Source organism: Coregonus clupeaformis, chromosome 30 (assembly GCF_020615455.1).
Source record: "Coregonus clupeaformis isolate EN_2021a chromosome 30, ASM2061545v1, whole genome shotgun sequence".
NCBI lineage: Eukaryota > Metazoa > Chordata > Actinopteri > Salmoniformes > Salmonidae > Coregonus > Coregonus clupeaformis.
This window is the reverse complement of record NC_059221.1, coordinates 38435941-38450280: the sequence shown is the minus strand read 5'-3', so window position 1 is coordinate 38450280 and position 14340 is coordinate 38435941. Positions and strand designations below refer to the sequence as shown.

The 14340-nt window shown below is 43.3% G+C and overlaps 1 protein-coding gene across 2 annotated transcripts; it reads right to left on the bottom strand.

The window, feature by feature from the left end:
- Positions 1 to 7462: 7462 nt before the first annotated feature.
- On the bottom strand, positions 7463 to 12767 carry LOC121546817 (sarcoplasmic reticulum histidine-rich calcium-binding protein). Of its 2 annotated transcripts, none has more exons than XM_041858066.2 (6): positions 12716 to 12767; positions 12278 to 12320; positions 10047 to 12132; positions 8258 to 8330; positions 7871 to 7990; positions 7463 to 7788 (listed from the first exon to the last, which is right to left on the bottom strand). In XM_041858066.2, the coding sequence occupies exons 2-6, from the start codon at positions 12318 to 12320 to the stop codon at positions 7687 to 7689; spliced, it is 2424 nt and encodes an 807-aa protein (XP_041714000.2). In that variant the 5' UTR covers positions 12716 to 12767; the 3' UTR covers positions 7463 to 7686. The 2 variants fall into 2 exon arrangements, with proteins under 2 accessions (XP_041714000.2, XP_041713999.2); XM_041858065.2 differs by having other exon boundaries at positions 8258 to 8327.
- Between the last annotated feature and the right edge of the window lie 1573 nt (positions 12768 to 14340).

Here is a 14340-nt window from a genome sequence, read left to right as displayed (position 1 = left end):
CCTTATACCACGCCCTTCTTCTTCTTCTTCTTCTTCTTCTTCTTCTTCTTCAGTGGGGTTTATGGGCGGTTGGCATCCAACGTTATGGTACATTACCACCACCTACTGTACTGGAGTGAGGGCTAGAGACAGGGAGAAACTAAATCCTACCTGCCAGCCCCTTTGCTCTTAAAAAATATAAAATATTTGAGATTATATCTAATGACGTTCTACTCAATATATTCTTTCCCCTTCTCCCAGGTAGCTTAGTGGGTAAGAGCATTGTGCCAGTAACCGAAAGGTCGCTGGTTCTAATCCCCGAGCCGACAAGGTGAAAAATCTGTCGATGTGCTCTTAACCCTAATTGCTCTGGATAAGAGCGTCTGCTAAAATGTAAATGTCATACTAGATCTCATCTTCCCTCTGATACTGCCCACACTGTAGCAATACATGCTCCACGGTCTCTGTTTCCTGACAATAATCACGCTTTCCTATCACATTTAATGTCTTATTCAAATGGCTGTGTCCCACCCTAAATCTTGTAAAAATAGCCTCCTCTCTTCTGACCCTTCCTGCCGTCCTCCCTGACTCCTCTGGTCCTCTGTAGAGCACGGTGCTTGTAACGCCAGGGTAGTGGGTTCGATCCCCGGGACCACCCATACGTAAAAATGTATGCGCACATGACTGTAAGTCGCTTTGGATAAAAGCGTCTGCTAAATGGCATATTATATTGTTATACTTGAAATAGATGCCTTCCCTTATTATCTCTATTCCACTGCTCCTGCCATCTCTGCACCATCACTGTATATATCAGTATTTTTGCCTCTGCCTTGCTCATTGAAACGTCAACATCAACATCCCCACTACTAAGTGCTTGTTTAGCCTGTTCATCTACTGCCTCGTTCCCCTCCACCCCCACATGGGCTGGGACCCAAGTCAGTCTTATCTGAATACCCATCTGTTTAATCCTGCCACGGGTTTGTAGCACCTCATGAAGCAGGTCTTGTCTGCTACGTGAGCTAAAGGACTGGAGACTCACATGAATCAGAGCAAATAACTACTCTTGTCTTGTTTGACTTCCTCCACCCACTGCAAGGCCAACAGTATGGCCATCAGCTCCGCCGTATATACAGCCAGATGATCTGTAATACGTTTCCTGACTTCCACCCCACATTCCTGCACTACAAATGCTGACCCAGTACGTCCTGTCATGACAACAATGTAAATGTGTAAATGGCCACAAAATCCTGATACACAGTATCCAGACGTCTCTTAAACAAATCAGATGGATCAACACTCTCCCTATCTTTCTGTAGTCTCTCCAACACTTCTAGATCAACTACTGGAGGCGGGAGTAGCCATGGTGGATTTACAGGAATAACTACCGTTGGACTAAACTCCCTTCCATACAGTCCCATCTCCTTCGCCTGGGTATTACCCACCCACCCAGCTCTTCTTCTTCTTCTTCTTCTTCTTCTTCTTCTTCTTCTTCTTCTTCTTCTTCTTCTTCTTCTTCTTCTTCTTCTTCTTCTTCTTCTTCTTCTTCTTCTTCTTCTTCTTCTTCTTCTTCTTCTTCTTCTTCTTCTTCTTCTTCTTCTTCTTCGCTGGGTTTTATGGCGGACTACAACCTTTTAACAGCTGCTGCATATGAAATGCTCTGGACAGCCCTGACTTTGGCCACCTCATTCTCTTTCACCCTTGTTGGGTAATCGAAAGATGTAGCTTCATGGTTCCCACCACAGTTGCAACATGTCACATTTTCCTCACTTTTAAAACACATTATAGGATATTTTCCACAACTTGGACATCTCGGCTTCTCCCTTCTGCAAACACTTGAAACATGACCAAAAGCTTTACAATGATCACACTGCATTGGTCTTGGGATAAATGCTCTGATTCTGTAGTTGATATAACCCAACTGCACTTGAGTAGGGAGAGACTCCATATCAAAAAACTAAAGAACAGATAGACTCTTCACTTTTTCACCATTCACCACACGATTCATCCGATGTGCATCAATCACTCCAGGCTGTATCACCGCCTGGTACGGCAACTGCACCGCCCGCAACCACAGGGCTCTCTAGAGGGTGGTGCGGTCTGCCGAACGCATTACCGGGGGCAAACTACCCGCCCTCCAAGACACCTACAGCACATGATGTCACAGGAAGGCCAAAAAGATCATCAAGGACATCAACCACCCGAGCCACTGCCTGTTCACCCCGCTATCATCCAGAAGGCGAGGTCAGTACAGGTGCATCAAAGCTGGGACCGAGAGAATGAAAAACAGCTTCTATCTCAAGGCCATCAGACTGTTAAATAGCCATCACTAGCACATTAGAGGCTGCTGCGGCCTATTGAAACCACTGGCAACTTTAAGAAATGGAACACTAGTCACTTTAATAATGTTTACATATCTTGCACTACTCATCTCATATGTATATACTGCATTCTGTTCTATAATATTCTACTGTATCTTAGTCCATGCCGCTCTGTCATTGCTTGTCCATATATGTATATATTCTTAAATTCCATTCCTTACTAGATTTGTGTGTATTGGGTATATGTTGTGAAATTGTTAGATATTACTTGTTAGATATTACTGCACTGTCGGAGCTAGAAGCACAAGCATTTCGCTACACCCGCAATAACATCTGCTAAACACGTGTATGTGACAAATACAATTTGATTTTATTTGAATATTTTCCATCTCTTCAAAATCGACTTCCCACGAGACGCCAGATATAACCCCCTTGAGGGGTGCCCTGTTCCAAAGAGACACTTCAAATTTATCAAATCGTGTGAGACGCAACGCATGTTCCTTCTGATCCGCAGAAGCACAAAAAAAAAACAAGCACGCCTCTCATGATCCTCACAGCCTTCACTCTACCCAGCACTCTCTCCACCTGTTTGGATATCTCAAATGGTTTCTTCCAGATTGGTAATCTGTTCAGCTGCTCCTCATTAACAAACCGTACTCCTACTAGATACATTTATTTTACATTTTAGTCATTTAGCAGACGCTCTTATCCAGAGCGACTGACAGGAGCAATTAGGGTTAAGTGCCTTGCTCAAGGGCACATTGACAGATTTTTCACCTTGTCGGCTCGGGGATTAGAACCAGCGACCTTTCAGTTACTGGCACTACGCTCTTAACCACTAAGCCACCTGCCGGGACATTCTCATCACTGTACCCTACTTAGCTCCGTTTTCCGTTATTTTGAACAATACTCCAATTCTCCTTGATTCTACCGCCTACCACGCCCCCTCGGGCCTTATTGCTGAATTCACCACAACACAATCACAACAATACATACCACTTGTTACAAAATGAAAAGTTGGGGGGAAAAAAGTGTCTGCAAAAGTTATGCAGTTATGATTCTAACTGTGTCCCAATTAATCAGTCAATGAATTAGTAAAATTGCCCTGTAATTCTAGATGATAGAGAGCATTTGATAAAAGCTTTATAGTATAATAATAACATACCAACTCCAGGATTCTATGAGATGCTCACAACATTATGTATTTACAGAGCCGCTGACATTGTGAGTTATGTCAAACCAATATTAGGAGTGATGTCAGATATCCTGTTTGCTGTGACATTATGGGGTGCATCCTTTCTAACCCCCAGCCAAGAGATCATTTTGACCTGTCTTTTCAACATGAGTACAGCATGACATACTTTATTTCTGTCCTGCTATTAAAATAAAAAAAACAATCAACAAGTGCAAGAATAACAAGAAAAATAACCCTTTAGAGAAGTGGAAGGTTATGCATCCTGATGTTAAGGGTGGCAGGTAGCTTAGTGGTTAAGAGCATTGTACCAGTAACCGAAAGGTCGCTGGTTCTAATCCCCAAGCCGACTAGGTGAAAAATCTGTCGATGTGCCCTTGAGCAAGGCACTTAACCCTAATTGCTCTGGATAAGAGCGTCTGCTAAATGACCAATTTATTTAATTTTAATGATGTACTAATATATTTAGGCACATAGGGTATGTATTATTTTGTATATGTTATTTGTAAATAGTTCAATAAAGTTTTCTACTTGTAAAATAAATATATATATATATACACTGCTCAAAAAAAGAAAGGGAACACTAAAATAACATATCCTAGATCTGAATGAATGAAATAATCTTATTAAATACTTTTTTCTTTACATAGTTGAATGTGCTGACAACAAAATCACACAAAAATTACCAATGGAAATCAAATTTATCAACCCATGGAGGTCTGGATTTGGAGTCACCCTCAAAATTAAAGTGGAAAACCACACTACAGGCTGATCCAACTTTGATGTAATGTCCTTAAAACAAGTCAAAATGAGGCTCAGTAGTGTGTGTGGCCTCCACGTGCCTGTATGACCTCCCTACAACGCCTGGGCATGCTCCTGATGAGGTGGCGGATGGTCTCCTGAGGGATCTCCTCCCAGTCCTGGACTAAAGCATCCGCCAACTCCTGGACAGTCTGTGGTGCAACGTGGCGTTGGTGGATGGAGCGAGACATGATGTCCCAGATGTGCTCAATTGGATTCAGGTCTGGGGAACGGGCGGGCCAGTCCATAGCATCAATGCCTTCCTCTTGCAGGAACTGCTGACACACTCCAGCCACATGAGGTCTAGCATTGTCTTGCATTAGGAGGAACCTAGGGCCAACCGCACCAGCATATGGTCTCACAAGGGGTCTGAGGATCTCATCTCGGTACCTAATGGCAGTCAGGCTACCTCTGGCGAGCACATGGAGGGCTGTGCGGCCCCCCAAAGAAATGCCACCCCACACCATGACTGACACACCGCCAAACCGGTCATGCTGGAGGATGTTGCAGGCAGCAGAACGTTCTCCACGGCGTCTCCAGACTCTGTCACGTATGTCACGTGCTCAGTGTGAACCTGCTTTCATCTGTGAAGAGCACAGGGCGCCAGTGGCGAATTTGCCAATCTTGGTGTTCTCTGGCAAATGCCAAATGTCCTGCACGGTGTAGGGCTGTAAGCACAACCCCCACCTGTGGACGTCGGGCCCTCATACCACCCTCATGGAGCCTGTTTCTGACCGTTTGAGCAGACACATGCACATTTGTGGCATGCTGGAGGTCATTTTGCAGGGCTCTGGCAGTGCTCCTCCTGCTCCTCCTTGCACAAAGGCGGAGGTAGCAGTCCTGCTGCTGGGTTGTTGCCCTCCTACGGCCTCCTCCACGTCTCCTGATGTACTGGCCTGTCTCCTGGTAGCGCCGCCATGCTCTGGACACTACGCTGACAGACACAGCAAACCTTCTTGCCACAGCTCGCATTGATGTGCCATCCTGGATGAGCTGCACTACCTGAGCCACTTGTGTGGGTTGTAGACTCTGTCTCATGCTACCACTAGAGTGAAAGCACCGCCAGCATTCAAAAGTGACCAAAACATCAGCCAGGAAGCATAGGAACTGAGAAGTGGTCTGTAGTCACCACCTGCAAAACCAGTCCTTTATTGGGGGTGTCTTGCTAATTGCCTTTAATTTCCACCTGTTGTCTATTCCATTTGCACAACAGCATGTGAACATTTATTGTCAATCAGTGTTGCTTCCTAAGTGGACAGTTTGATTTCACAGAAGTGTGATTGACTTGGAGTTACATTGTGTTGTTTAAGTGTTCCCTTTATTTTTTTGAGCAGTGTATATACTGTATATACATTACCGTTCAAAAGTTTGGGGTCACTTAGAAATGTCCTTGTTTTCCATGAAAACATACATGAAATTAGTTTGAATAGGAAATATAGCAAAATGATTTGGAAATATAGTCATTGACAAGGTTAGAAATAATGATTTTTAATTGAAATAATAATTGTGTCCTTCAAACTTTGCTTTCGTCAAAGAATCCTCCATTTGCAGCAATTACAGCCTTGCAGACCTTTGGCATTCTAGTTGTCAATTTGTTGAGGTAATCTGAAGAGATTTCACCCCATGCTTCCTGAAGCACCTCCCACAAGTTGGATTGGCTTGATGGGCACTTCTTACGTACCATACGGTCAAGCTGCTCCCCCAACAGCTCAATAGGGTTAAGATCTGGTGACTGTGCTGGCACTCCATTATAGACAGAATACCCAGCTGACTGCTTCTTCCCTAAATAGTTATTGTATAGTTTGGAGCTGTGCTTTGGGTCATTGTCCTGTTGAAGGAGGAAATTGGCTCCAATCAAGCGCCGTCCACAGGGTATGCATGGCGTTGCAAAACGGAGTGATAGCCTTCCTTCTTCAAGATCCCTTTTATCCTGTACAAATCTCCCACTTTACCACCACCAAAGCACCCCCAGACCATCACATTGCCTCCACCATGCTTGACAGATGGCATCAAGCACTCCTCCAGCATCTTTTCATTTGGTCTGCATCTCACAAATGTTCTTCTTTGTGAGCCGAACACCTCAAACTTCGATTCGTCTGTCCATAACACTTTTTTCCAATCTTCCTCTGTCCAGTGTCTGTGTTCTTTTGCCCATCTTAATATTTTCTTTTTATTGGCCAGTCTGAGATATGGCTTTTTCTTTGCAACTCTGCCTAGAAGGTCAGCATCTCGGAGTCGCCTCTTCACTGTTGACGTTGAGACTGGTGTTTTGCGGGTACTATTTAATGAAGCTGCCAGTTGAGGACCTGTGAAGTGTCTGTTTCTCAAACTAGACACTTTAATGTATTTGTCCTCTTGCTCAGTTGTGCACCGGGGCCTCCCACTCCTCTTTCTATTCTGGTTAGAGCCAGTTTGCGATGTTCTGTGAAGGGAGTAGTACACAGCGTTGTACGAGATCTTCAGTTTCTTGGCAATTTCTCGCATGGAATAGCCTTCATTTCTCAGAACAAGAATAGAGTGACGAGTTTCAGAAGAAAGTTCTTGTTTCTGGTAATTTTGAGCCTGTAATCGAACCCACCATTGCTGATGCTCCAGATACTCAACTAGTCTCAAGAAGGCCAGTTTTATTGCTTCTTTAATCAGCACAACAGTTTTCAGCTGTGCTAACATAATTGCAAAATGGTTTTCTAATGATCGATTAACCTTTTAAAATGATAAACTTGGATTAGCAAACACAACGTGCCATTGGAACACAGGACTGATGGTTGCTGATACTGGGCCTCTGTACACCTATGTAGATATTCCATTAAAAATCAGCCGTTTCCAGCTACAACAGCCATTTACAACATTAACAATGTCTACACTGTATTTCTGATTAATTTGATGTTATTTTAATGGACCAACAAATCAAAATCGAAAACAAGGGACATCTCTAAGTGACCCCAAACCTTTGAACGGTAGTGTGTGTATATATATATATATATATTATTTCCGGTTCCTCTTTTAAAATTCTATTTCACCCGTGACAGCGCCTTCCTCTGAATTTCTTGCGCTTTGGCAACACTCGCATAGTACCAGAGAATTTAAACAATAAGATTTCTATTTGTGTGCAAAATCCAAAGTTTTCTGTATCTGTGATGTAAAATGTTTTAATAATTACTGAAGCTTAAAGTTGAATATAAATAGACCCTTTTTATTATCCACAGAACAGATGAAGACATGATACAGACGATGCCATGGTGAAAATAAGAGACAGAAACTACAGTATAAGGAGATAGCCTTACAACTAAGTAATTAACGTATTAACGTAACTACTGCTACTTTAGGTTGTTATTATATTCAGACACATTGACGATACAGTACGATACAGTACAGCCGTTAGGAAATACAATTTGGTCACCAGTCCAAGTCCAGTTGGTCTCTTGTCCACCAGAATGCCAAAAGTCCAATCGCTGTCAACAGGGTCATCTTCGCTAGTAACTTCAGCACCCTCAGACACTACACAAACACAGTGTGTCAGAGGAATCAATCAATCAATTAAGCCCTTTTTTTTACAGCAAGTTGTGGGTTAAAGACTTACCCGGTCTCTTTTTCTGTGGGTCCGAGGCATTTTGCTGAGATCTTGTAGTTCTCCTTGTGGCTCCCGACTCTCCTGAGTCTCGGGTAAACTCATTCTCTGTCTCTCAGGCTCACGCTGCTCCTGAAATAGACACAACATCATCATGTGCTGGTGGCTGAAGGAAAGAGAGACAGAGAGAGAGAGACAGAGACAGAGAGAGAGAGACAGAGAGAGAGAGACAGAGAGAGAGAGACAGAGAAAGAGAGAGAGAGAAAGAGAGAGAGAGAGAGAGAGAGCAGAGAGAGACAGAGAGAGAGAGAGACAGAGAGAGAGAGAGACAGAGAGAGAGAGACAGAGAAAGAGAGAGAGAGAGAGAGTGTGTGTTTGGGTTTGTGTGTGTGTGTTCACTTCAAGCCTTGCTGTAGAATCCAGGTCCTCGTCTCCGTCAGATGAGCTGTCGACCAAATCCACATCACTGCTGCTGAGAACGTAGAAGACAGGCAGTAATATAGGAAATAATGTCCCTCATCTATACCACAGTGACAGTGACAGTACATATGACATGTCTTGTTGAAGTACAGTTGTGGTCAAAAGTTTTGAGAATGACACAAGTATTGGTCTCCACAAAGTTTGCTGCCTCAGTGTTGATGATGGCAATTTGCATATACTCCAGAATGTCATGAAGAGTGATCAGATGAATTGCAATTAATTGCAAAGTCCCTCTTTGCCATGAAAATGAACTTCATCCCCAAAAAACATTTCCACTGCATTTCAGCCCTGCCACAAAAGAACCAGCTGCCATCATGTCAGTGATTGTCTCGTTAACACAGGTGAGAGTGTTGACGAGGACAAGGCTGGAGATCACTCTGTCATGCTGATTGAGTCAGAATAACAGACTGGAAGCTTTAAAAGGAGGGTGGTGCTTGAAATCATTGTTCTTCCATGGTTACCTGCAAGGAAACACGTGTCGTCATCATTGCTTTGCACAAAAAGGGCTTCACAGGCAAGGATATTGCTGCTAGTAAGATTGCACCTAAATCAACTATTTATCGGATCATCAAGAACTTCAAGGAGAGAGGTTCAATTGTTGTGAAGAAGGCGTCAGGGTGCCCAAGAATGTCCAGCAAGCGCCAGGACCGTCTCCTAAAGTTGATTCAGCTGCGGGATCGGGGCACCATCAGTGCAGAGCTTGCTCAGGAATGGCAGCAGGCAGGTGTGAGTGCATCTGCACGCACAGTGATGCGAATACTTTTGGAGGATGGCCTGGTGTCAAGAAGGGCAGCAAAGAAGCCACTTCTCTCCAGGAAAAACATCAGGGACAGACTGATATTCTGCAAAATATACAGGGATTGGACTGCTGAGGACTGGGGTAGAGTCATTTTCTCTGATGAATCCCCTTTCCGATTGTTTGGGCCATCCGGAAAACACCTTGTCCGGAGAAGCCAAGGTAAGCGCTACCATCAGTCCTGTGTCATGCCAACAGTAAAGCATCCTGAGACCATTCATGTGTGGGGTTGCTTCTCAGCCAAGGGAGTGGGCTCACTCACAATTCTGCCTAAGAACACAGCCATGAATAAAGAATGGTACCAACACATCCTCCGAGAGCAACTTCTCCCAACCATCCAAGAACAGTTTGGTGACGAACAATGACTTTTCCAGCATGATGGAGCACCTTGGCATAAGGCAAAAGTGATAACTAAGTGGCTCGGGGAACAAAACATCGACATTTTGGGTCCATGGCCAGGAAACTCCCCAGACCTTAATCCCATTGAGAACTTGTGGTCGATCCTCAAGAGGCGGGTGGACAAACAAAAACCCACAAATTCTGACAAACTCCAAACATTTTATACAAGAATGGGCTGCCATCAGTCAGGATGTGGCCCAGAAGTTAATTGACAGCATGCCAGGGCGGATTGCAGAGGTCTTGAAAAAGAAGGGTCAACACTGCAAATATTGACTCTTTGCATAAACTGAATGTCATTGTCAATGAAAGCCTTTGACACTTATGGAATACTTGTAATTATACTTCAGTGTACCATAGTAACATCTGACATAAAGATCTAAGAACACTGAGGCAGCAAACTTTGTGGAGACCAATACTTGTGTCATTCTCAAAACTTTTGACCACGACTGTAGAAGCAGGCATTTCCTGGTTGGCGGGTGTCGTAAGTATTTTTATATTTGTTATTTAACTTACCTGTCAGTATATTCAATGACTTGAGGCAGGGGATCCACGCAGAACTGAACTCTAGACTTCCTCCCTGTATTCTCCCCATTTTCTTCTTCTTCTTCATCATAATAAAACTTGTGGAATGCCTTGATTCTCTCTTTCTCTTGTTCCCAACTCCTATTCTCCTCTTCATCATCCTCTTCATCATCCTCTTCACCTGCAAGTTCGCCACTCTCTGTGATTCCAGACGCTTCATACTGGTAATCTTGAATTAAACCACCACTGTCCACATTATTTCCCCCTGTGTCCCAGCTTATATCGGTGTGAATGCGGCTCTTCAACCTTCCTGCTAGCTCCGGCTGAACTTCGCAAAGATGTTCCTCTTCTGAAGTTCCTGGCCCAGTCTCACCCCAAAGCCAAGTCTCCCGTTTGTCCTCTCTTTGTTCAGCCTCTGACGTCCATAACGCTCCGGGAAAACTTTCCTCAGAGTCAGATGATGACATGTTACCGGTACCTCTGGAGATGGTCACGGCTGCTCTACCGCGTCCGGCCTCACCGTGAAGGGTAGAAGTGGGGACGTCAGAGATGGTTTCTGAAAGATGCAGGTCGGCAACACTTGCTGCGGGATCAGGACAATCAGAAACAACCTCTGGAGCTCCATCTTCATCTCGCTCTTCTTCCTCTTCCTTCTCCTGAGGAAAAGTCTGCTGGGAGTTCACTGCTTTATTTCCCTCTTTTCTCCGTTGTTTGGTGACGGAGCTAGTCAGGATCTCCAGGTCTGAATCAGATGATTCCTCTTGGTTTTCTTCAGCCGTACGTCTCTCTCCTTCTTCACATATACCTGCTGTGATCTCCATGGTGCCATCTTCAGTGACACCCTCAAAACACCTCACATCACTGTTCTCGTAAGCACCTTGCTCTACGTTTCTGACTTTATGGTTTTCACTCTCTTGTTCGGCAAAAGGTTGTCCTGTGGTTACAATCTTCTCTATGTCCTGTAGAGCACCATCCCAGCTTTCTTCATCGTAGTGAACAACCACAGACCAATCCCCAGGGGAGCCAAGGTTCTTTATTCCTGTGTTCTCCTCTTCTCCTGAGTCCATCATCTCTGCCTCTTCCTCAATATGTTGAGTCTCCTCTTCTCCTGAACCTATCTCTTCCTCATCAACATGTTGAGTCTCCTCTTCTCCTGAACCTATCTCTTCCTCATCAATATGTTGAGTCTCCTCTTCTTCTGAACCTATCTCTTCCTCATCAATATGTTGAGTCTCCTCTTCTCCTGAACCTATCTCTTCCTCATCAATATGTTGAGTCTCCTCTTCTCCTGAACCTATCTCTTCCTCATCAATATGTTGAGTCTCCTCTTCTCCTGAACCTATCTCTTCCTCATCAATATGTTGAGTCTCCTCTTCTCCTGAACCTATCTCTTCCTCATCAATATGTTGAGTCTCCTCTTCTCCTGAACCTATCTCTTCCTCATCAATATGTTGAGTCTCCTCTTCTCCTGAACCTATCTCTTCCTCATCAATATGTTGAGTCTCCTCTTCTCCTGAACCTATCTCTTCCTCATCAATATGTTGAGTCTCCTCTTCTCCTGAACCTATCTCTTCCTCATCAATATGTTGAGTCTCCTCTTCTCCTGAACCTATCTCTTCCTCATCAATATGTTGAGTCTCCTCTTCTCCTGAACCTATCTCTTCCTCATCAATATGTTGAGTCTCCTCTTCTCCTGAACGTATCTCTAACTCATCAATATGTTGAGTCTCCTCTTCTCCTGAACCCATCTCTTCCTCATCAATATGTTGAGTCTCCTCTTCTCCTGAACCCATCTCTTCCTCATCAATATGTTGAGTCTCCTCTTCTCCTGAACCCATCTCTTCCTCATCAGTATGATGTGTATCCTCTTCAGTCACTCTCACATCATATGTCTCCACTGAGATATGGTCAGATACATTTCCAGTTTCTCCACCAGGCTCTTCCTCTTCCTGTCCTACATCTTCCTCTTCCTCTCTCAGCACGGGTAACATCCCAGGAGAAATGTCTGACATGGCTTCATCAAAATGGAGAGACTCAAAGTCTAACTCTCCTTCCGGGAAAGACGGGAGGGATGTGTCTGCAACAACAACAACATCACAGACAGAAAAATTATCATATGAGATGACAAAGATAGAAAACCCAAAACAAGAATTTTCAGGAAATGATTGCACTAAATGTCGGTGAAGGTGCAGTGCCCTAGCTACAACCGACAGAACGCCTACCTGAAAATGCATCCGTTAACAAATCAGCAGAGTTCTGTTCCATCTTCTCTAGGCACAATAGGATGGGTAAAGTCAAACTACATGTAATGACATTTCTGTGCCTTTTTAGTTTTTCAGTTTACCAAGAGACAAGCAGACAATGATTCAACGTTTGATAGCATTTCATTTCCTATACAGTTTTTCTGATTTCTGACAGGAAGAGAGTGAGTTTAATTTCACATCTGTTATTGCATCAAGTAGCTTCCTGTCTAAATAGGGATACAGAAATAGACCAAAACACATCGACAAGCAGTGACACTAGTGACAAAAATAGAACTACAAAAGAGTTCAAATTTAATATGTTAATTAAAATGGCAGAGAATCACAGTCTGTTAAAAGCATTTGCTTCGTCATAAATAAAGTAACACGTAGGAAGACGTTTTATGTCGATGTACTCACCGTAGATTCAACATGTCAGCCGTGCTGTGGTTTTACTCTAAGATGAAGAACACAAGCGCCAGCCCTACCTCCAAGGTGCATCAACTGTCTAGGCCTTACCGCATATAACTTCCTGGTGAATGTATGAACAATGCTCTTGTCTCCATTCTTGCGTAATAATGTTATAAGGGATCAATCCAAAATAGACTTCAGTCTGCATCACATAATTTAGATATCCAATAAATATAATTTATTAGTCTTTGTGCTGACTGAAATAACATATTTTCTCATGATGTTAAATACAGTATACATTTCTAACAACAATCACTATAAAAAATGATTTTTTTTTAAAGCTTACATAATTTATAACTCTTATTTTAAATAAATTGATTAGTAAAACACAATTCATAGTAATATTGGACCTGTAGGAGACTATAGCACATGACAGAGGAGTTAGCGCTGGTTAGGCTTCAGGTCAACTTCTACAGGGAAGTGGTCATTGACCTCCAAGGCCTAAACAAACAAACAAATAAATAAAATATAGATACAAAATAAAAATAAAAAATACAGATCCATATCTCAATTCAAATCAAATCAAATTTTATTGGTCACATGCGCCGAATACAACAGGTGCAGACATTACAGTGAAATGCTTACTTACAGCCCTTAACCAACAGTGCATTTATTTTTAACAAAAAAGTAAAAATAAAACAACAACAAAAAAAGTATTGAGAAAAAAAGAGCAGAAGTAAAATAAAATAACAGTAGGGAGGCTATATATACAGGGGGGTACCGTTGCAGAGTCAATGTGCGGGGGCACCGGCTAGTTGAGGTAGTTGAGGTAATATGTACATGTGGGTAGAGTTAAAGTGACTATGCATAAATAATTAACAGAGTAGCAGCAGCGTAAAAAGGATGGGGTGGGGGGGCAGTGCAAATAGTCCGGGTAGCCATGATTAGCTGTTCAGGAGTCTTATGGCTTGGGGGTAGAAGCTGTTGAGAAGTCTTTTGGACCTAGACTTGGCACTCCGGTACCGCTTGCCGTGCGGTAGCAGAGAGAACAGTCTATGACTAGGGTGTCTGGAGTCTTTGACAATTTTGAGGGCCTTCCTCTGACACCGCCTGGTATAGAGGTCCTGGATGGCAGGAATTTAGCTGACAATTTGAACTCATATGCAATAATTTCAGTGTCTGAGATGTTAGTTACCTCCTCTTCAGTTAAGCTGAACTCCTCTTTTGAAGTTGAATGGTTTAGCCGAGTCTGGAACTATCCCAGAGATCATCTGCCACAGACAACTATCCTGGTGTGGAAAGAGGCACATCTGGATGTTGGTAATTTAATCTATTCTCCTCCACGTTAAGACAATTCCTTGAATGAGTCGATATGTGCCACAGAAAACCCCACCACACCAGTAACATATTTGTGACGTAATGTCCCCAAACGCGGAGAAGTACAGAGAAAACATTTTGAATCAGAGTGAAATAGGCAGGTAACTTGTCCAATTTAGAACACAGATTTTCATTTTCCATTGCACAATGTTTTGCTACGTTGCACCCTACAGGTGTTGTATGGAATGGGTCTCTGACCTGCCAGAAGCACAGCGTGACTTCTGTCGGACATCATCTCCAATCAGCCAGCGGAACTT